At 38.5% G+C, this 23,504-nt stretch overlaps 1 protein-coding gene across 2 annotated transcripts in view; it reads right to left on the bottom strand.

Annotated features, from left to right (window-relative positions):
* SACM1L (SAC1 like phosphatidylinositide phosphatase) overlaps positions 1-23,504 on the bottom strand; it is a 58,685-nt gene that overhangs the window by 12,407 nt on the left and 22,774 nt on the right. For both annotated transcript variants that reach the window (XM_007463900.1, XM_007463901.1), the window contains 9 exons: positions 17,518-17,667; positions 14,675-14,734; positions 13,739-13,772; positions 9,388-9,489; positions 7,206-7,291; positions 6,343-6,429; positions 5,769-5,837; positions 2,584-2,663; positions 21-119 (listed from right to left, as the gene is read on the bottom strand). In XM_007463900.1, the coding sequence (XP_007463962.1) occupies positions 21-119; positions 2,584-2,663; positions 5,769-5,837; positions 6,343-6,429; positions 7,206-7,291; positions 9,388-9,489; positions 13,739-13,772; positions 14,675-14,734; positions 17,518-17,667 (767 nt within the window). The remainder of the gene's footprint in view (positions 1-20; positions 120-2,583; positions 2,664-5,768; positions 5,838-6,342; positions 6,430-7,205; positions 7,292-9,387; positions 9,490-13,738; positions 13,773-14,674; positions 14,735-17,517; positions 17,668-23,504) is intronic.

The following is a 23,504-nucleotide window of genomic DNA, read 5'->3' as shown; positions in this document are numbered from 1 at the left end:
AGGGAAATAACATAGCTTACCTTAATTCATCTTGCATTTCTGCTACTCGATCCAATAAAATACTTAGTCGATCCCATCTCATATTTTTACATTCCTTATGGAAGTCAAAGGCAATATATCTACCAAAAGAAAAGATATTCAGAAAGTGATTAAAGATTATTCATTTTCTTTCTGTTAATACCACCTTCATAAGCTGATCCTCCTCTCTACATACACATCACCTGGGAACAGTAGAGCCTCCTTCACTCTGGGTTTACCACTGTACATATACACATGCATGCAGGCATGCACAGACATACCCACCTTCTCATGCTCATATCTACTGAAGGAAAAAAATACACACACACTCTTCTATCTTCACATGTTTTTCTAGAGGCCCTCAGGAGTAAAGAAGTCCAGCGAAATGCTACAGAAGTGAGCTCAGGAACAGCAATCAGGCATGTTAATATAAAGTAGCCTTGTCCAACTGAATATCTACTGTATATTTATTCTCTACCCCCATGTGCAAAGAATAGGGTCTTTTTTTTTTTATTTTCAGATCAATTAAGATGTTCAAAATGGTCAAATGCGATTCAGTCCAAGGAGGACTGGACTGTCTGTTGTGTATTAGGGGCTGTGACAAGAACAGAAGCAGGATGGTCTCCATTCTGGTTACTGTTCATCCTACCAAAATATTCATTATCACTATCCATACATCACACATACATGTGGTAGAGAGAATTTTCTTGTCCATCAATCTGTAATGGGCTGTTTTCAGTTATCTAATATTTAAGAGGTATAAATCTCAAAGTTAGAACATATCTATCAGTGAAGGTGCCCTACTATGAGCTGGAAAATGTTGCCCCTCGAGAGGGGGAAGAATCATTAACCAACTCCCGAAAGTCAAGAGAGGAAGAAAGAATGAAGAGAACCTGGGCACCAGGGTACATGAAGATTCTCACACATTCCACTTCTACCCAACTTCCTATTCAGGGATCATGTCAAGTCATAAAGGAGGAGGACTAGAAGAACATTACACTCTCATCTACAGAGTAAAATTCAGATTAGGTGTCTGCTCTCATGGAGCCTTGGCTCCAATGGCCGAAGGTACATCAATGTAGGGAGGGCTTCCAGCAGGTCAAGAGAGGGGCTTCTATCACCTCAATGGTTATCTCAGGGGAGAATGGGATACTTAGAAATTAGTACAAAAACAGAAGTTAGCCGACTGTGAGGCCAGACTTTGGGAAGACTGGGAGTGGGGGGAAGCATTTTCAAAGGCAGCTCCATTAGAAGTGGTGGTGTGATAGTTATTTTTGGAGTGCTCTGACCATAGCTCTAGAGTTGCCTGAAGAATTTAAGCGGCTCACTAGCACATAAATGCACTTGGATTCTTAAGCTTGTATCCTTCTAAAATTACATTTGTTAAAATTACATTTGTATCTTCTAAGAATGTCTTACATCATTATATTTTGGTAACAATAGCTTTAGGGTGTTTATTCCTTAGCAGTATGTAACCTCCAAGTGCCCTGGAACACCAAGGGCATAACTTTAGACTCTGACTTATGCCTCAAGTTCTCAAAGTTAGCTGCTGCTACAAGCACTAGAGGCAACTCTGGAGGTGAGTATACCTACAGAAACCCTCTGAAGCACAGACAGGGGCTTAACCAGGGGTGTACAAAGGAGGCAGCAGATAAACTTTTTCCAGAATAGACATGTAGGACTCTAAACCCAGTGATGCTGATTTTTCAGGTCTTAGGTATATTCTGAGTAATTCCTCTGAGGACTTTGAGGCACATCCTGGATAGGAATCACTTCTCTGACTCATCCAAGTGTGTTTGGGCAGGTTCCACTATGAGAAGGCAGAAATGGGCATGGAGTAAGGGTCTGATAAATTTGCTAGAGTTTCTGAGTTGGACAATAGGCTTAAATTCTTCCCCAAAGGTTCATTATATCATTCTATTTTTGTGCATGTTTAAAAATTTCCAGAGGTTAAAAAAAATTCTCCCCAAATAACCGAGTACCATTTCTTTTAAAGTCTTCCCCCAATGCCTGTGACCACTTCCTACCACAGTCTACCCCCACCTCCTACCCCTGTTTCCTAATGCAGAAGCTCCAAATGGTCTGACTCATTACCCTGCACATTTCCACAGGGCAACTGTTTATGTTTTAGGATCCCCCCTCTTTTGACAAGGCTACACAGAATTTGTAACTATTGCCTGCTGCCTTACAGGAGGGGCAAGCTGCTGCTCCAGACAAGGCCGCCATGCAACAGTAAATTGCTCCAGCTCGTGTGGTGGTCAGGACCAGGCAGACCACACCAAACAAGCATGAGTAACTGAAATTCAAGACCCAATGGGCAGAGCGACACAAAGCCTCAAGGAGAGGATTTTAATCAAGGGCTAAACTCTTACAAAATTCAAATTAAAATTCAACTGCTAAGAAGTTATTCTGCAACATGAATTATGCCAGAGAAAATTTCAAGCTAACAAAATCATGCTTTGAACACAACTAACTGAAATACATGTAGAGAGATCTATGTACTTAGGTATATATGCATTGCACATCTACTGTGAAAATACCTACAACAGATTTCTAGTGAGGTACCTGATCATTCCATTTGCCAAGGAAGACACCATTGTTGCAAACGCCTGTTCAAGCGGCTTCTCTGAGCCCTTCTGATTAACCTGTAAAAAATTAAAAACACCACAGCCTGCTTTTTAAAAAAATATTTGTTTGTTTATTTATTTATTTATGGCTGCGCTGGGTCTTCATTGCTGCGCGCAGGCTTTCTCTAGCTGCACCGAGCAGGGGCTACTCTTCATTACAATGCGCGGGCTTCTCGTTGAGGTGGCTTCTCTTGTTGTGCAGCACGGGCTCTAGGCACCTGGGCTTCAGTAGCTGTGGCACGTGGGCTCAAGAGCACAGGCTCAGTAGTTGTGGCACACGGGCTTAGTTGCTCTGCGGCACATGGGATCTTCCCGGACCAGGGCTCAAACCTGTGTCCCCCACATTGGCAGGCAGATTCTTAACCACTGTGCCACCAGGAAAGTCCCACCATAGCTTTAAGTTTAATTAAAAGGACAGAGTGACATCAGCAAAATGGCAGACTAGGAAGCTTTAAGCTCTTATACCCTCACAAAAACATCACAAAAACAAACCAACTTTGTAGGAGCTCTAGACAGGTTTATAGCAACCAGACAAATGTCCAATCAAGATAAAGCCATCCTCAAAATTGCAGGACAATTCTGTAGCATTTTTCTTGCCCTTATCTCATCCTTTCCCCAGTGCAATGACGACCTTAGCTTAGGCAGCGGCAACACAGTTCTCAGCCCCCCTCCACAAATCGGAGCAGACCAGACCTTATTTGCACACTGCTCATATAAGCTACAAGAGGACTATAAACCAAGACACCTAGGGCAAGATATTTCAGGTGGAGACATAAAATAGACCATCTAAAGCCTGCAGAAGCAGCTGGGGTGACACTCTTTGAGAAATTAGGATACTCAAAAGCAGCCATGTATATGGAGGGTTTTAGACAGCCGTATGCATACCCAAGCAAGATGCATGCTCAGAAAAGTCCTGAAAAGACCTTAAGCCTTCACCTCAGGCTAATCCCTACGTTCAGAGCAAGCCTAACTAAATAAGTGAAGGACTGCTCCAACAAAGAAGCAGTCTGCAGAGATTAGGAGATGGGGTTGTTCTCTCTTTTTTGTTTTTTCCTTTGTCTATTTCAGTTCCTTGTACTCAAGGAAATTTCTGTCAAAACATTAGCTGAAAACAAGCTAAAAGAATGGAGACTTCAGTGAGCATACACAACAAGGAACAGTCTTTGCAAAAATAGTTTGGAAAAGTCTCAAAACAAATAGATTACTACAGCATTCAATAATCAAAACAAAAACAAAACAAAACAGCAGCAAACCCTTGGGAAAGAAGAATCTAACTTCCAGAGTTACTACATTATAAACATCCAATGCCCAGTTTTCAAGAACAACAACAAAATCATAAGGCATACAAAAAAACACCGGAAAACAAGGCTTAGCTTATTCAATGGAAAAGGATAAACTGATAGAAACCATCCCTGCAGAAGCCTTATTTATAAAAAGCTTTCAGGGAATTCCCTGGTGGTCCAGTGGTTAGGACTTGGCACAGCCTGGGTTCCATCCCTTGTCGGGGAACTAAGATCCTGAAAGCCGTATGGCATGGCTAAATTAAAAAATAATAATAAATAGGACTTCCCTGGTGACGCAGTGGTTAAGAATCCGCCTGCCAATGCAGGGGACACGGGTTCGAGCCCTGATCCAGGAAGATCCCACATGCCTCGGAGCAACTAAGCCCGTGCGCCACAACTACTGAGCCTGTGCTCTAGAGCCCTCGAGTCACAACTATTGAGCCCGCGTGCCTAGAGCCCACGCTCTACAACAAGAAAAGTCACTACAGTGAGAAGCCCATGCACCACAATGAAGAGCAGCTCCCGCTCGTTGCAACTAAAGAAAATCGGCGCCCAGCAACAAAGTCCCAATGCAGCCAAAAATAAATAAATAAATAAATATTTTAAATTTTTTAAATAAATAAATAAAAACAAAAAGCTTTCACAATAACTGTCTTAAATACGCTCAGAGCTAAAAGAAAGCATGGACGAAGAACTAAAGGAAATCAGGAAAACCATATATGAAAAAAATGAGAATATCAACAAAGAAACAAAGTATTCAAAGGAACCACACAGTAAGTCTGGAGCTGAGAAGTACAAAATGGAAATTAAAAATTCACTAGAGGAGTTCAACAGCACATTTGAGCAGGAAGAAAGAAGAATCAGCAAACTTGTATAGGACAAAAGAAATAATCAAGTTGAAGCAGCAGGAAGAAAAAAGAATCGGAAAATTGAACGGAGCCTGGGGGACTTCTGGGATACCATCAAACAGACAACATATTCATTATGGGAGTCCCAGAAAGAGAAGAGAGAGAGAAAGGGGCAGAGAGATTATTTAAGAGAAAATGTCAAAAAACCTTCCCAAATTTGATGAACGATAGAGATCTTCAAATCCAAGAAGTGCCCAATCCCCAGATATGACGAACCCAAGGAAACACACCAAACACATTATAATCAAACTACTTAATGACAAAGGGAGGATCCTGAAAGCAGCAAGAGAGAAAGGACTCATCACATACAAGGGATTCTGAATAGAATTATATGCCAATTTCTCTTCAGAAACCTTGGAGGCTAGAAGGCAATGGGATGATATATTTAAAGTACTGAAAGAAAAGAAGTGTCAACCAATAATTCTATATCTGGCAAAACTGTGCTTCAAAAATGAGACAGAAATTAAGACATTCTTGGATAAACAAAAGTTAAGGGAGTTCATTATCCCTAGACCTGCCCTACCAGAAATGCTACAGAGTTCTTCAAGTTAAAATGAAAGGACACTACAAAGTAACTTGGAGTCACATAAACAAAAACATTCTGCTAAGGGAAATAAGATGCAAAGGAACAAATATTACACAATACAATTTATATGGGATACCCAGAATACACAAATTTATAGAGACAGAAAGTAGAATAGAGTTACCAGGGGCTGAGGTAAGAGGGATAATAGGAAGTTACTGTTTAATGTATAGTGAGTTTCTGTCTGGTATGATGAAAAGTTCTGGAAATGGTCAGTGGTGACGGTTGCACAACACTGTAAAATATTTAATGCCACTGAGTTGCACACTTAAAAATGTTAAAATGATAAATTTTGTTAAAAAAAAAAGGATGCTAAGGTTTTACTCCCCCCAAAATGTAAGAAACATACCAGATTGATTATGACTTGTTTTCCATAAATAATTATTTGTGAATCAAAATGCCTTTGGAAACCATCCATCTAGAGAGAGGGAAAAAGAGTTATATACTTTACCAGATTACATTATAAGAAAATTTATAAGATGTTAAAAAGTGTCTCCTTAAATGGCCCATCTCTATATTCAAGAGAATGACATTAAGATGGACTATGTCTTCTAGATATTCTAAATACCATGTAGTGAGTAGTAATTATAAGCCATTCTACTCTGAGCTACAATATTACTATTTTATTTCTGAGCATGTCAAACAGAATACACTAAATATTCTAAACAGTGTAAGACTGCAAATCTTACTGAGATCTCTAAAATCTAAATTTACCGTGTCATTCAGTTTGTTCTTCCACATTTCTAACACGCCACATACACAGCCCTTTGGTTTATAAGCTCGCTAAGTGCCAGAACCAAGGAGAAAGGCCTCAAAGATGTTGAAGTCTGACTTATAAGAAATACATACATGCTCTATACGCAAACTATAATGCCACTAAGCTTCTATTTATAGCCAATGAAAAAAGCATGGAAGATACACACATGATTTGCTACTTTGTTGATCAGTGGCAGTGGTTTGTACTTGAGATTTGGTCTTTGAGACCAGTAAAGTGGTATTGATCCTCGAGTCTAAAAGAAAAGAAAAGATATGTAAAAAGAAACATACGCACAAACTTGTTTTTCTCAGCTTATTGTCAGCGGTATATACAATATCAATGACCGCAAAAGAAAAAATAAAAATGCAATCTACTAACTATGAAAGAAATCCATGCATACCGGCTCCTAAAATTTGTATTTTGGGGCATGCATTTGGAAAGGACTTTTTCTGATTTTATATACATGCACTTGTGTAGTAGACAGTTGTGTTTCTCCTAAATTCTAAAATAAATCAATTTTTACCTACAAGTAAAAATTACCAAGTTACATCTGGTATATAATTTGGCATTATAATAAAACTAGAAATTGCTTTATTCATTCTCAAAAGAATATGTTTATGAACTTAAAAATATTTTTAGCCATTAATACTCTGGAGCAGTAAGTGATCCACAACTCAGATATTATGTCACAATGAATGCAAGGCAGGTAAAGTCAGGCATAAGCCAGCTGCTTGTCCTGTCATCACTGCCCTGAAGAAGTCTAAGGGGTTAAGCAGACCAGTGGCTCCATTTCCATAACCCTTGCACCTCCTACCCTACCCTCTCCTTTAGGGATTTAATTCAAGGGCAGAAAACGTCAGCAACTGAGTGCCAGGTTAATGGAATATCCTTGTTTGGGGTGAACTCTTTCCATATTGTAGACAATGATATTACTTTAAAAAGGAGAGAAATTTCAACAGTATGTCAGGAAATTACAATACAAGTAGAAGAGACCAACTGGCTGGCTGCCTAACAGACACGTTAACTTGCCTGTACAAATGAAGCTCTGCTCCCATTGTAGTGCACAATTTGTTCTGTTTCTACAAAGTTAGCTGCATGGCCTTCAGAATCAATTCCTGAATTGGAAAAAAATTAACTACATTACATAAGAAAAACATATCAGAAACTCACTAATTCACTCTAACTTGAAGAAAATTAAGTCAGTTCAAATTAGTGGAAAAGTACTTATAAAACTAAATTTCAAACAAATGCACAGTCCATCATCAGAAAGCTAACAAAGCTCACTCATTTAAACAGGCTTAAAGGGAGTATTAACGACCCTATTAACAAACAAATAATGTTGGCTGCTATTTAATATATCAATTGTTTATATATATACAATTCCTCTAAAACAGTGTTTCTCAAATTTTGGACATATTTTAAAGAAAAAACAAGTTCTCAAAAACCTCTGACAGTATACCTATAGATCCCAAGTTAAAACCATTAAACACAATATTAAATGCAAATGTGGGCCATTATGTTAACAGTATTTTGTTATAATGATGCAAGTGGTCCAGCAGATGCTTATAATTTTAATTATCAAAATGAAAGCAACAAAAACTGTATATGATCCTACAATTTCTAAAACTCCATGAATATACCCAAAAAAACTAATTTGAAAAGCAGTGCTCTTAAATATTTAGCCTTGATTTGGTTAGTTCTTTCAAATGTTTGAAGCATTACCTTACTATCTTGTTTACATTATCTTCACAAAGAAAAGCTTGCTAAGCAAAGGCAACTTTCAAGCGAGTTCCTGACTCAAATTATTAGGAAAGACAAAAAAAAAAAAAAAAACCAACAGATTTTTAACGATCTCAAATATTTCTTAACATTCTTTCTATCTGACATACTTCTAAAACATATAACATTTTGAGGTGTAACATATAACATCAGTGTTTCTGTTAACGTATTAACAGAAGGGAAAAAAATTATAGTCAAATCAGCAATAAAATGCCTTCTCAGTACGTTCTAAAATTACTTGTCAGAAGCATGGGCTATACTTGGTTCTGTCCAGAATTCCCATTAAGGAATAATATGTAGTTATTTTAAAAAGTGAGATTGAGAATAAGAGTGAGATTTTGTGTGTGTGTGTGTGAGAGAGAGAGCGAGTGAGCGTACGAGACATCTTTATGAAGCAATTTCCAATATATATTAAGTTAAAAAAACCCAAGGTGCAAGAAAAGGGACACAGTATACAACCACTGTCTGCAAAAGAAGGAGAACATACTTGGAATAGCATAAAAATGATCTGAAGGATAAGTAAGAAACTAACAACAGATCAGCTGGTTGGGAGGTAAGATGCAGCAGATGAAGTCAGAAATGAGAAATATTTTTTAACTGCACATCTTTTTATACCTTTGATACCTGATCTATGTGACTGCATTACCAATTCAAAACTTTTAATTAAAAAATATGACTCAATCCAGGAAAATCCAGATACAAGGGCACTGCTAACTCTAATCCTGGTTGTGTGATCTTGGCCAGGTCACTCACTAAATGTCTTTCTTCCTCTGCTATATCACCTATACTAAAGGAGATTAACCAAAGGACTTTTACAACTTCCTGGCCCAAAACTTCTATGATTTACCTAAGGGTCCATAGGATTTTATTCTGATATACTCTGGCTTAAAAAAAAAAAAAGAGAGTTTAGGAAGCTCATTTTCATAATGACAGTAACTTCTAATACAGATTTTAAAAGCTCGGTTTAAGCAAATTAGCGTGTTGCTAGCACAAAGCCCAAAGAATAAATGCTCAAATGTAAATCTTCAAAGTTGAAGGCATAAGGTCAAATGTCTAGCTTTATACATGCAAAGAAACCAAGAGCAATAAAAGAAAATACTTTCTGATATGAGTTTAGGTTATTGAAAACTATAGTGAGTTCAGCTATGCTTTCAGATATCCAGCAAATAACACAATCAATTCCTCTTAAAGCAGTAAGCAGCAGCCTACAGTGTCTCATTAACACCTGCAATGTAACTACAGTAGCTGGAGTAAAGTACAGAAGACCTACCTAATTATCATAATGAAGCAGGAGATAAATATTTAGCGAGGCTATCAAATGATAATGAAACAAATAAAATACAAAAGGTTATATTCATGTTACCATGAGCCAAACATTAATTATACATAGATATAACCCAGTACCAAATCGTGCTGACAAAATTAATCTCACCTCTTACATAATAGCGGACACCAGCTCTGAAACAACTCCTCCTCGAGATGAGAATCCAATCAAAGTATTTTCCATTAATAGAACATGAGTGCATAGTAATAACTTAACTACATTAAGAAAAATATAACATATTGCAAAACCATATGTATTATTTTCAGATGAAATTTGAATCTATCTACCCTAGTAAGAATGACTCTGCCTTTAGAAAATAAAAAGGAGAATATGCAAATTTTTGGTTCCTCATGAATATTCACAAGCCTTTAGTACTGATTGTGAAGTTTTGTCAAGTCAGTAACCCTATAATGACATACAGCCAGTGTGTTTAAGTGGTTCATTACAGTGTTTCTATTTAAATAATATGATTTCCTTTCCCAGATAGTCTCAACCACTTTCTGAAAGTAAAGAATTAAATATTAACCACATCACAAAAAAATCTTTGAATGAAAAACTTATACATTTAAAATAGATTAACCTTCCAATAAGAAGTGGAAAACAAGGGGGAAAAAGACTAAGCTACTGAAGTTTATATTATATGCATAATTACAATTACCAATAACAGTTGCTAAGTATATAAAGATTTACAGATCAAACTGTAAATTAAAGATTATTCAGAAACAGAATGTATCTCTCTCTTCCTCATAGGTTTGGGTTTGCCCTATGGTTATTTCCTATACATAACATTTTGCTTAATATAATTTGATTCATCCATTAAAAAGCATTAAGAGCATAATAAAATAAATATCTATAAACCTACCTCCAACTTGCGAACAGTACCAAGGCCCTGAATCTAATATCTGTTCCTTCTTCATCCCATCCTACTGCCTTCTTGCCCAGAAGCCCTGTGGAGACGATTCCCCTGCCGCCTTAGTTTCATTATATGCAACCATGACGTGAAAACACACAGCTTGCTTTTGAGTTTTATAAAAATGGCACAACACTCTTAATAAACTTCAAGTCCTTGTTTATGCCCCCAGTAAGTACCTAAGAGTCATCCTTGCACTGCATGAAGCAGGAGTTTGGTCCTCTTCAGTGTTGTGTGCAATCTGTAAGGACCATATCACAACAGACCTAATTCTTCTGCTGATGGAACTCGTGGTGCTCAGAGTTTGCTCTAACAGTGGTGCCGTAAACATTTTTGAAAAACCTCCTGTATAAATGTATTGTGTATGTAGAGGGGAAGGCCTGGTAAATCCATAAGGAAATGCCAAATAATTTTCAAAATAGTGGTACCAAATGATACTAGCAATATGAATTTCTTATGATTCATCCCTCTCTACCACCTGGTATCATCATCTTGAGCTCCCAATTCACAATCCTTTAAAACCGCAGTACTAGAAAAGACTCCAAAGCCGTATTTACTCATTCATTCCCCAAAATTATCTCTTTGGAGCAGGGCACAAAGATGAATCAGACATGGAGTCTGCCTCTGAGAGAACTGAGTATAGCATGGAATATGTCTGTTTTATGAATCATTTTCTTCTGATTACAAGATGAATATCCATCCAAAAGCATGTAAGGAACTAAAGAAAAAGAGAAATCATGCAGAATCCCACCACCATGACACAACTTTTAAAATGTCGATGTATTTACTTCTAATCTTTTATCAATTAGTGACTCTCAGGGCCATGCACTCCCACTTGGGATGCCCATTTCACACTTTCTCCTCAACCTCCAGCTACTACTCACAGCTAATGGCACTGCTTCCAATTTCACTGTGAAAATAAAAGCCATCCACATGCTCCCACCACATATATCTACCTACTAGCCTCCATGTCCACCATAGCTGCTTCCTTTCTACTAGGGCGGATGAGCTAGATGGTGGATAAGCTGTCTGTGTCAGGCCTTTGACCTGTGTACTAGACTCCACCCCCTCACACACTCAAGGACACTGCTCCAGCATGTGACTATGCTCCCACCTTCTCCAAAATCTTTCTTCCCAGCATTTGATAACAGCCCCCATTTGGGGAGAAGTGGGGGAAACAGGAACATAACCTCCTTCTCTAATGGTCTTTTTTTTTTTTTTTTTCTCCCGTTGCGGAGCACAGGCTCCGGACGCGCAGGCCCAGCGGCCATGGCTCACGGGCCCAAGCTGCTCCGCGGCATGTGGGATCTTCCCAAACCGGGGCATGAACCCGTGTCCCCTGCATCGGCAGGCAGACTCTCAATCTAATCGTCATTTTTAAACAACCAGCAGCATATCAGCTGATGAGACCCTCTGCTCGGAAACCTTATTTTCATTTGCTTCTGGGATGCTGCTCTCACTTGGTTGGTTCTTCTCTTCCTCACTTGCCTTTGCTGGTTCATTTTTCCAACTTCAAATCTTAGAGTAACTCTATATGACTCATCCTTTCAGTTCACTTACTTTGGCTCCCCTACTTCAGAAGTCCTTTGTCCTGAGGCCTGTAGTCTGTGGCTCTAGCATTTACTCACTATCTAGAACCTCCTTCAGGTTGTCTTCTTTCTCCACACCTTTTTCTTCTCTATATACATTTCTTCCTTTGATGATCTCATGCCACTTCATGGCTTTAAATGCCATCTATACCCTGAGGACTTTCAAGTTTATGTCTCCAAAAGAAAAAAAAAAAAAAATTTACGTCTCCAACACGGACTTCTCTCCTAAACTCCAGTTCCATTAATCTATGTCTTCTTGACAATCTCTCCTTGGATATTTACAGAAATCTCAAGCTCAACATGTCCAAACAGAAGCCCAGATACGCTGGCCTGCCTTCCACCTCGGCTCTTCCCCACCACAATGCATGGCTTCCTTCCACTTACTCTGGCCAAAAATCTTAAGACTCATACTCAACCCTCCTTCATTCCCCATGTACAATTTGTCAGAAAATCCTTTTAGCTGCACTTTCAAAACATATCTAGAACCTGACCATTTTTCATCACCATCAGCTACCACCCTGGTCCCAGGCAACATCACCTCCCATCCAGATTACTACAACTGCTCCTAGCTATTCCTTGCATCCTCCCCTGCTCACCTTTGGCATATTCTCTACATCACTGTCCGAGTGATCCTGTCTTACCACGACAATCCTCTATTCAAATCCCAATAGTTTCCCTTAACAGTTAAAGTAAAAGACAAAGCCTCTAAGGCCCTGCATAATGTGGGTCCAGCAGCCTCTGTGAACACAGCTCCCACTCCCTGTCCATTCTCTGCTCCAGTCACGCTCCCGCATTGGGCCCTTTTTTCTTGATCTCTCTCTAAGTACAGGAAACATCTGAGGACAGGTCTAGTCAAAAAGTTACACTAAACAAAAGCCAATGTAAAACTTCAGATTTAAAGCTAAATAGATAAACTTTCTAAAATCACCTAGAAAAAGTGTTCTATAATCTCATGTTATTATTTGCCCATTCACAATCTCATTTTGGAATTAAAAAAACACATACACACAGTTGGCCCAAACCCTTAAAGCACTACCTAAATAGTACACTTATTATTTTTATCCTTAGGAGAACTTAGAGAGCTCCAGGGAAAAACAAAAACAAAAACCAGAATAAACAAGAGCTTTTATCCTGACATTTTCTGATTTTCATTCCCCCACAACTGCGGAAAATGTTTCCTGCATTACTTTTCTGTTTTTAAGTATAACAAGCATAATAATTTAAGGAAATCATACTAACATAATGAACAAATAAACCACAGACTGTTGTGTTAGTTAATAAGCTTCTTTGGGGGTATGTGATAGAAAGACCCCCTCAGTTTCTGCAGGACAGAGTCCTGACTATAGGCACTCATCAGCACATTGTGCTTACCCTTTAACAGCCAGCTCACTTTGCTTCCCTATTTTTATTATGATGTCTATGATAAAGAAAGATAAGCTTTAAAAATGAACTTACAATTAGATAACCATTACTCATTTTGTATTTGTACCTCACCCCAAGCATCATTCTTTGTACACCATGTATTTTCATTTTTCTATGGCTATTTCAAATGACAAATATAATTTTTAATCGTAATTCTCCTCTTCAACTTGCTGGTTACCCTAGTTCCTAAGTCTAACTTGTTTAATTGCTAAGGAAAATTTTCAATAGGCTAAAACTATTCTTGTTTATTGATACAAAGTCTAATAAAGCCAAAACACAGTAGACATATTTCTTCTTTTAAAACACCAGTCCCAGAGAGCATTAGTCAGTCTAAAGAGTTTATTCTATTAAAAAAACGATGGTCATTTACAACCAGTATTCTATGATTTTATGTTAATGGTTTGATATTATTATCAAAAGAGATTTCTACTAATTCTAAAATACTCTCCTCATGTAATATTTGAGACTGTCTGTAAATCTAACTTCTAATATTTAAATAAAGGCTGCTAGAAAACTAAAGAGTAATATGTAAGGATACAGCCATATAATACCGGGAGAGCAAACCGATGGACCTGAAATGAAGATGTATGTTATGTTTAGGAATAAATATACTTCAAAAATAATAAACAAAAAGAAGCACTATATAAAATATATTTACAGATGGGGAGGTAATATACAAATAAAACAAAGTAGTAAGCTTATGGGTAACTTTTAATTTTAAAGACATTTCTCTAATGTAACATTGTCTTTTTAATTAAAAAATTTTAAGTATGTGCTACAGTCATTTGGGCTTGAACATTTGCAGATTTTGGAACACTAATAAAACTACATGAAGTTGCAGAATGTTTATCTCCCTCCTTTTCAGTCTTTGCCCGCAACAAGTTCACTGCTCCAGGGAAAAGATATCTCCACATTAATGGTTTGCAGTTTAAACTACTTTTCCCAAAAAAGCAAAGCAAATGCCAAGAGATAATGCCATTAGGCAAATCTGTTTACCTAGATTCAATACATTATGCTTCCTAGGTGGCCTCCTTGTTTACATCTCATTTGTATAAACCAAGAACAGAGGAAGGTGACACCTATGCATGTCTATCCTGGGTGACTAAAGGGCTCCCATAGGAAGACAAATGCAAAGCTCTCCACTGCCTGGGGAATTAGCTCTGGCCCGATTTCTAACATTATTCATCTACCAAGACCCATTCTCTGTCTCTCACTTACAGACAGCAATGTATTTATACTGAGGTATTTTTTTCTTTATTTAAGGCTTCTTTAGAAGATCGGAGTAAAATAATTAGGCTTCTTCAACCTACAATGATGTGGGAGGGTAGATCGGATCAAAGTCCGTAAGTTATAAACAGAGTTAAATTAGAATTCTTTACCAAAATCCTTGGCGATTAGGTAGCCATTTTATAACATGTACTCAATTAAAACTTGAACTTTAACAAATAAGCTGGTTTTATTTAGTGTACATTACCTCTGGCTGAGCAGAAAGTTCTCTTAGAAGATGACCATTCCATACAAACCGCTGGTCTGCCTAAGAGAGAAGTTTTAAAATTAATATTCAGTATCTCCTGCCAATTTGAGTTTCTACAGAAAGAAAAGTATAACAATCAATGGCTCCACTTGGTGGCTAGGAGCAGGTCTCTTTGACATGCTGCAAAAAGAACACTTCGGGTATCCCTGTCTCGTTGCCTCAAGCCAGTGCTGCTGGCCCATACAGAAACCTGGCAGTCCTCGCAGGCTCTTTCTCTTATATTTAATCAATCACCAAGTCCTAAATCCCCTTCCAGATCCATTTCCTCTTCTACATATCTATTCTCACCACCCCTGGCAAACACCTGACTGCAGCCCAACTACTAAAACATCCTCCCTAGCCTCAAGCCTTAGCCTGGCCCTTCACACCCTTCCTCCACATGCTGCCAGCAGTTGTTGTCTAACATGACACGTCTCCTGTCTGCTGAAAATTCTTCACTGGCTCACTGTCATCTAAAGAACCAAATCTAACCAGTCCTGGAATCTGGCAACCCCTACTTAACTCTCTGCTCTCATCTTTGGCCACTCTGGCTTTCAAACTATACAGAAGGAACTCCCTCAACACCTCAGTAGACTAACCAATTCTCTTCATTCTCTTTATAAAACACAGCAACGGACACTCCCCTGTCCCCCGTCCCCAGCAGAAAGTCACGAAGAGTGGCTCTTGCACTCAGGCATAACCAGTTGAATGGTACACTTCCTGAGTTTCAGACTGCGCGTTCCCAACCAGTTTGTGCCAGTTTTTCTTATTATTCATAACATAATTTAACTATTTTATAAATCAATGAAATATGACTTAAAAATAAACTGATCTTTCTATAAAGAATGATTTACAACAGAACTTGATAAAAGGCAAGTTGCTAAAAACAAAACTTCCGTTGAATTAGGAGTAAAAATGGCAACTTTATAAAAGACTGGAGAAACATAGTAAAAATTGTATTCTGCAAACAGACTGCTCTGTGTCAAAATCTTTAAAGAGACTCAAACTGGAAAGCATTATGGATATAATTTATACAGGAAAGACAATTAGGAATCAAGGAACCAAAAACAAAGAAAAGTTTATGATCCTACATCAAAAAACTGACCAGTCAATGTAAAATTTTATGTTTTAAGTTGAGATAAAATGCTTATAGTATATATGATTCACTTATCACTTTTGTGATTCCCAAAGTTATGGTAACTTTGACTCTTCTGATTAGCTGACAAAAAATTCCCTCCCATCCCAACACATGAGATGGCTTCTTCTTCAGTTCAGCCTAATATTGCTACTGCCTCTGACTGGAACCCTCCTCCCACTGCCGCCTGATCAATAAGGCCTATTCATCATTAAGTCTCGGCTCAAAAATCACCTTCCTCTGTACAGTCGCCCCTGACTCCCCCAGACAGTGTGAGTCCCGCCTTCCTTCAGGATCCCACCACACTTGGGTACCTATCTCTGTGACAGCAATTGTCCCTTGTTCTGTGATTGCCTGGACTTCCACTTCCCCAGTAGACTGCAGGCTCCCGAGAGGCAGGGGCATGTCTTTTCATCCTGTGTGGCCGGTGGCTAGTACAGTGCCTGGGACATGGCAGGCATCTGAGAGACATTGCATAGCGAATGGAGACTGTAGCAAAAAAGCAAGAGTCTCTTTGCGATTAAAAGCCAAATTTCTTCATTGCTTAGCTTACATCTAAACTTACACTGAAGCCTACATATAATCTTACAAAATTAGGCTATAAAGTCTTTAAAAAGCCAGTCAACTAAAATATCGATTTAGCACTTCCCTGGTGGCGCAGTGGTTAAGAATCCACCTGCCAATGCAGAGGACACGGGTTTGATCCCTGGTCCGGGAAGATCCCACATGTCGCGGAGCAACTAAGCCCGTGCACTGCGACTACTGAGCCTGTGCTCTAGACCCCACGAACCACAGCTGAAGCCCGCATGCCTAGAGCCCGTGCTCCGCAACAAGAGAAGCCACCGCAATGAGAAGCCTGTGCACTGCAACGAAGAGTAGCCCCTGCTCGCCACAACTAGAGAAAGCCCGCGCGCAGCAACAAAGACCCAATGCAGCCAAAAAAAAAAAAAAAAAAGATATAGGTTGAGCTATATAAAATGATCATTTTTATTGGTCAAATATGGTCAATTAGTGGCAATTTCGTATGGTCCAAACTAACAGATAACTGACAACTTTTTTTTTTTTGACAGCAACCTTTTAAATGCTGTCTGCCCCCTAAACATATCTACTCTGGCTAACAAAAAAATCAAGGCAGCAATTATCTAGGTTCCTGAACAGCAGAAATTTTATGTTGAAATCACCTGAGGTCCAGTTTTAAAGATACACTTAAGTCAATAAAATAACCAAAAACCCCACCCTAAACAAAAGCATATTTTTCAAGTTCTTAACAAGTTGTTACTTTTCTACTTGTAAAAACTATAAAAAGCACCACTGCAGAAAGAACATCCATTAGAACATTAATTTTACAAGTACAATTATGTTGCTAATGCTAATAACTGTTACAACACAGAACACAGAGAGCTAGGAAATTACCAACATTCATGTTTAAGCTGGATTTCTAAAAATGGACCCTGTGGTTCTCAATCCTGTCTGTGTAACACACACAGATTCTGGGGTCCTGAATTTGGAAATGAGATGTCTATTTGAAACACGGTATACTTTCAAAGCCCCATACATGATCCTGATAGAGCCAGGACTGAGAAAAATCAATATGTATTTTATGGATGAAATAGAGAAAAGCTCCTTAAAATTAAAAAAAAAAGTAATAATAATTGAAGATTAAGCTTACCCTTTCCAAGAGACTCATTTCCTGGAATTCTGGACTAGTGTTAGACAGCCGCTGCAAAGTATGGGTCAAATCATATGTTGTTGAAAAGTAAAACCCATCCACACTCAAGACATGGTTTATCATTGCTAGGAAAGTTTTGTTATCTTGTAACTGTAAACAAAGGAGAGCAAATAATTAGTCTATCTTGTACTTGAAAAGGAACCTATCAACATGACAAAAGAGTGAAAATAAAAACCTCCAAGTTCAGCCCTGTTAAATGCCACTGGCTCAAAGACTGGGCAGGATGCTCACCATTTCCCCAGGACCTGGGACAGTTCCTGATACATGGACAATGCTCAACACCATCGGGTATTATATTAACTGATTAGGGAGACCTCCTTTCCCATTGGTATCCTTCACAATTTTTACTTTAAAGAGCAGAAGAGTTACTTTAACAAAACATCACCACCTTAGGTTATGACCTACTGTATCCCAGACACTTTACAGAGATTCTCCTTCATCTTCACAGCAACCCCTTGCTAGTTTAGCATTAATTATCCTCATTTGGCAGAAGAAAAACATAAATTCATGAGGGGCCCAGTAACAGAGAGTCAATAACGAGAGAACAATACCATCCTCATTCCTAAGAAACTTTACTGGTTTGGGCTAGTTGGGAAGTAAAATGGAATTCTTTACCAAAAAAAAAAAAAAAAAAAAAAAAGCAAAGACTGAAAAGAAAAGTCCAGGAGAGAGAGAAGCGGCCAAGATGGTAGCGTAGGAAGACCCTGAGCTCACCTCCTCCCACAGGCGCACCAAAACTACAACTATTCAGAGAACAACTATCTATGAGAGAAACCTGAAGACTAGTAGAATAGATTTTTCACGGCTACAGATACAAAGAAGAAACCATGATATGGGTAGAAGGGGTGGAGACCTGGTATAGTCAAGACCCACACTCTCAGGCAGGTGACCCACAAATGGGGAGAATAATCACAATTGCTGAGGTTCTCCCCAGTGAGCAAGGGGTCTGAGCCCCACGTCAGCTACTGAGGCCAACGATCTTGCACCAAGAAGACAAGCCCCCAGAATGTCTGGCTTTGAAGGCCAGAAGGCCAGCAGGGTTTGTGCGCAGGACAGCAGGACAACTGTAGGAAACAGAGACTCCACTCTTAAAGGGCCCATACAAAATCTCACATGCTCCAAGTCCTAGCATGGAGGCATTTAAAAGCAGCCTAAGTCAGACCCACTTAGTGATCTTTGCGAGCCTCCTGGAGAGGCAGGAGGCAACTGGGACTGCTACTGGGGATACAGATGTTGGCAGCAGCTGTCTCAGGGAGTTTGTTCTACCACGAGGACACTGGTGCTAGCAAGTGCCATTTTGGAGCCCTCCTTCTGGCCTATTAGTGCAGGGGCTTACCTGCCCACCAGCAGGCCGGCACCAGTGCCGGGACACCCCAGGGCAAACAACAGAAAAGAACAATGAAACTAAGACCTGTTTTTCTGAAAAGATAAACAGAAATTGATAAACCTTTAGCCAGACTCATTAAGAAAAAAGGAGGTAGGGCCTAACTAAAATCAGAAATGAAAGAGGACAAATTACAACCAACACCACAGAAATACAAAGGATCATAAGAGATTATTACAAATAATTATACACCAATAAAATGGACAACTGAAAAGAAATGGATAAATTTCTAGAAACGTACAATCTCCCAAGACTGAATCAGGGGGAAACAGAAAATACGAACAGATTTATTACCAATAACGAAATTGAATCAGTAATCAAAAAACTACCAACAGATGGCTTCTCAGGTGAATCTACCAAACATTTACAGAAGAGTTAACGCCTATCCTTCTCAAACTATTCCAAATAATTGAGGAGGAAGGAATGCTTCCAAACTCATTCCATGAGGCTAGCACTACCCTGATACCAAAACCAGATAAAGACACCACGCACACACACAAGAAATTATAGGTCAACATTACTGATGAACACAAATGCAAAAATCCTCAGCAAAACATTAGCAAACCAAATTCAACAGTACATTTAAAAGATCACACACCATGATCAAGTGGTACTGGTCCCAAGAACGGAAGGACAGTTTAATATCCACCAATCAATCAATATGATACACCACATTAACAAACTGAAGAATAAAAATCACATGATCATCTCAATAGATGCAGAAAAAGCTTTTTACAAAATCCAATATCCGTTTATGATAAAACCTCTCAACAAAGTGGGTATACAAAGAACATACCTTAACATTATTAATAAAGACCAGGGAATTCCCTGGCGGTCAAGTGGTTAGGACTCCGTGCTCTCCCTGCTGAGGACCCAGGTTCAATCCCTGGTCGGAGAACTAAAATCCCACAAACCACGTGACGGGGCCAAAAAAAAAAAAAAAGACCATATATGACAAACCTACAGCCAACATCAAGCTCAACAGTGAAAAGCTGAAAGCATTTCCTCTAAGATCAGGAATAAAACAAGGATGCCCATTCTCACTACTTTTACTCAACATATGATTAGATGTCCTAGTTACAGCAATTAGACAAGACAAAGAAATCAAAGGAACCCAAATTGAAAGGAAGTAAAATTGTCACTGTTTGCAGATGACATGATACTATAGAAAACCCCAAAGTAAAGATGTCACCAAAAAACTAGTAGAATAGGACTTCCCTGCTGGCGCAGTGGTTAGGAAATCTGCCTGCCAATGCCAGGGACACAGGTTCAAGCCCTGGTCCGGGAAGATCCCACATGCTGTGGAGCAACTAAGCCCACACGCCACAACTACTGAGCCTGCGCTCTAGAGCCCGCGAGCCACAACTACTGAGCCCACGTGCCACAACTACTGAAGCTCGCATGTCTAAAGCCCACGTTCCGCACAAGAGAAGCCACTGCAATGAGGAGCCTGCGCACCACAACGGAGAGTAGCCCACACTTGCCGCAACTAGAGAAAGCCCACATGCAGCAATGAAGACCCAATGCAGCCAAAAATAAAATAAATAAATTTTAAAAATAAAAATAAAATGGCAGGATATAAGATTAATATATACAGAAGTCTGCTGCATTCCTATGCAGTAACAATGAACTAACAGGAAGAGAAATTGAGATGACAATCCCATTTACAACTGCATGAAAAAGAATAAAATACCTAGGAATAAATCTGACCAAGGTGGTAAAAGACCCGTCATTAGAAAACTGTAAGACACTGACAAGAAAACGGTAATTCAAAAGGATACATGCACCCCAATGTTCACTGCAGCACTATTTACAACAGCCAGGACATGGAAACAACCTAAACGTCCATCGATAGATGAATAGATAAAGAAGACGTGGTACATATATACAATGGAATATTAGTCAGCCATAAAAAGGAATGAAATTGGGTCATTTGTAGAGATGGGGACGGACCTAGAGTCTGTCATACAGAGTGAAGTAAGCCACAAAGAGAAAAACAAGTATCGTATATTAACGCATATATGTGAAATCTAGAAAAATGGTACAGATAAACCTATTTGTAGGGCAGGATTAGAGATGTAAACATAGAGAACAGACATGTGGACACGGGCAGCAGTGGGGAGAGGAGGGTGGGATGAACTGGGAGATTAGGTATGACATAAATACACTACCATGTGTAAAATAGATAGCTAGTGGGAACCTGCTGTACAGCACAGGGAGCTCAGCTCAGCGCTCTGTGACGACCTAGATGGGTGGGATAGGGGCGGGCAGTGGGAGTGAGGTCCAAGAGGGAGGGGATATAGGTATAGCTGACTCACTTCATTGTACAGCAAAAACTAATACAACATTGTATAGCAATTTTACTCCAATAAAAAAAATTTAAAAAGAGGGAAAAAATGATACAAACAGACCCACAGACAGAGAACAAACTGGTGGTTGCCAGTGGGGAGGGAGGGGTAGGAAGGATGAGTGAAATAGGTAAGGGAGATTAAGAGATACAAACTTCCATTTAAAAAATAAGTCATGGGGATATAATATACAGCATACAAAATACAGTCAATAATATTTTAGTAACTCTGTACGGTGACAGATGGTAACTAGACTTCTCATGGTGATCATTTTAAAATGCGTAAAAATACTGAATTACCATGCTGTATGCCTGAAACTAATATAATATTGTAAGTCAATTATACTTCAATAAGCAATAAAGGAAGATCCAGTAAAAGCAGTATATCTATTTATTTTCTGATAATCATTTTAGCTGGCTTTCCCAATGAATACCAAGGTTGACATTTGTTTTTACCCTTGTTTTAAAAAATAATTTTTAATGTTTGTTACTGTTTAGCAAATGATTAATTAACATGTTAATTCATGTTACAAATCTACATACAAAATTTTTAATTTGGCCTCAACATTTTTGTAAAAAACAAAAGGTATAAATAAGCAAAGCATATACCGCGAGGAATGCTAAAATTAGTTACACAGCCTGAAAACAAACTATAGCAATAAAGAAGAAACTGTTCAAGTAAATATTACTAGGCTATTAAATGAAAACAACCATTTTTATTGCCTTAAATTATCATGTCTCATAGAGAATGAATATATTGATAGATATATATACAGTAAGAAAGAAATTTTAAGTTTAAAGTATAAAAACCATATTCTACAGCTTTACTTAGTCAATAAGACAATAGTGCTAGGACTGTTTTTTTTTTAATGTTTATCATAGGTAAGATACCTATTTTAGAATAATTAGCTTTCTTTTAAAAACAAACTTTTTGTAATCTTGGGAATAAAAATACAACTTAAAATTTTTTAAAAGCAAATACTATAAATAAAGTACATTTAGAAAACAAGTACTCAATAGGTGTAAATCTCTAAACATAATGTTGACTTAAAAAAAGTAATTTTCGGACTTCCCTGGTGGCGCAGTAGTTAAGAGTCTGCCTACCGATGCAGGGGACACGGGTTCGTGCCCCGGTCCAGGAGGATCCCACATGCCGCGGAGCGGCTGGGCCCGTGAGCCATGGCCACTGAGGCTGCGCGTCCAGAGCCTGTGCTCCGCAACGGGAGAGGCCACGACAGTGAGAAGCCCGCGTAACGCAAAAAAAAAAAAGTAATTTTCAAAAACTAGAACAGGGTTAATGCCATTCATGTAAGTTTTAAAATATACTGCAAGCAAAAACAGATATTGTTTGAATATGAATACAGGCAATCTTCACTTTGCACGATAGGGTGGGACTATAAAAATGACCATGTTATCTTAATCTTAATAATCTTAAACTATCTTAATAATCAATAGGAAAGTTAGGATCATTTCGTGACTTAAAATTTTTTTAATCAACACATTAAAAACTCTCCTACTGTAAGTTATAAATGTATAGGGAAATGAAAAAATAGTAAAACGTTATTTAGTATACTGTAATTTGAAACACTGATAATTAAAAATATTTTACTTCTGGTCAAAATTTATCAAAAGTAGCCTGAACAGTGCTTGCATTCTTCCCATCATGTAACTTATGATACCATCTTTTCTACACCCTGATGAACTGTCGTACATCTAAGCCTGAACTAGCTTCTAACACTTAATCCTTTGTACTATTAACATCATGAAATACTTCTGTGAGTTCCTTTAATGTGAAGTTTGTTATCGGCATCACTTGCTCTGGGACACGTTCAACCTTTTCATCACAACCACTTGCCCATTAATGTCGATAACATCACCTTCACTGAGACCTCTGGCTGCGTATCCAGAGTCTCTTATTCCCACCATCAGCTATTTCTTCTATACTCTATTCATGTTCAGTTTGAATTTCACTTCTAGAGTCGTCATTTTTTGTTTCATTGCACTTTCATCTTTGGTGAGCTAATTCATTTAGTCAATATATCATGGTAACTGAAATTTAAACTGTGTTGTTGGGAACTGGTGTTAACTAAACTGTGGTAACTGAAATCCATGCATATATGAACTGTGCAAAAAGAGGACTGTTTGAACATGTACACATGCACACACACTTATATTCCCATGTGGCAAAACTGAAGA

Source organism: Lipotes vexillifer, unplaced genomic scaffold (genome assembly GCF_000442215.2).
Source record: "Lipotes vexillifer unplaced genomic scaffold, Lipotes_vexillifer_v1.1 scaffold1227, whole genome shotgun sequence".
NCBI lineage: Eukaryota > Metazoa > Chordata > Mammalia > Artiodactyla > Lipotidae > Lipotes > Lipotes vexillifer.
Note: the sequence above shows the minus strand (reverse complement) of the source record. Positions and strands in the feature narration are given on the sequence as shown.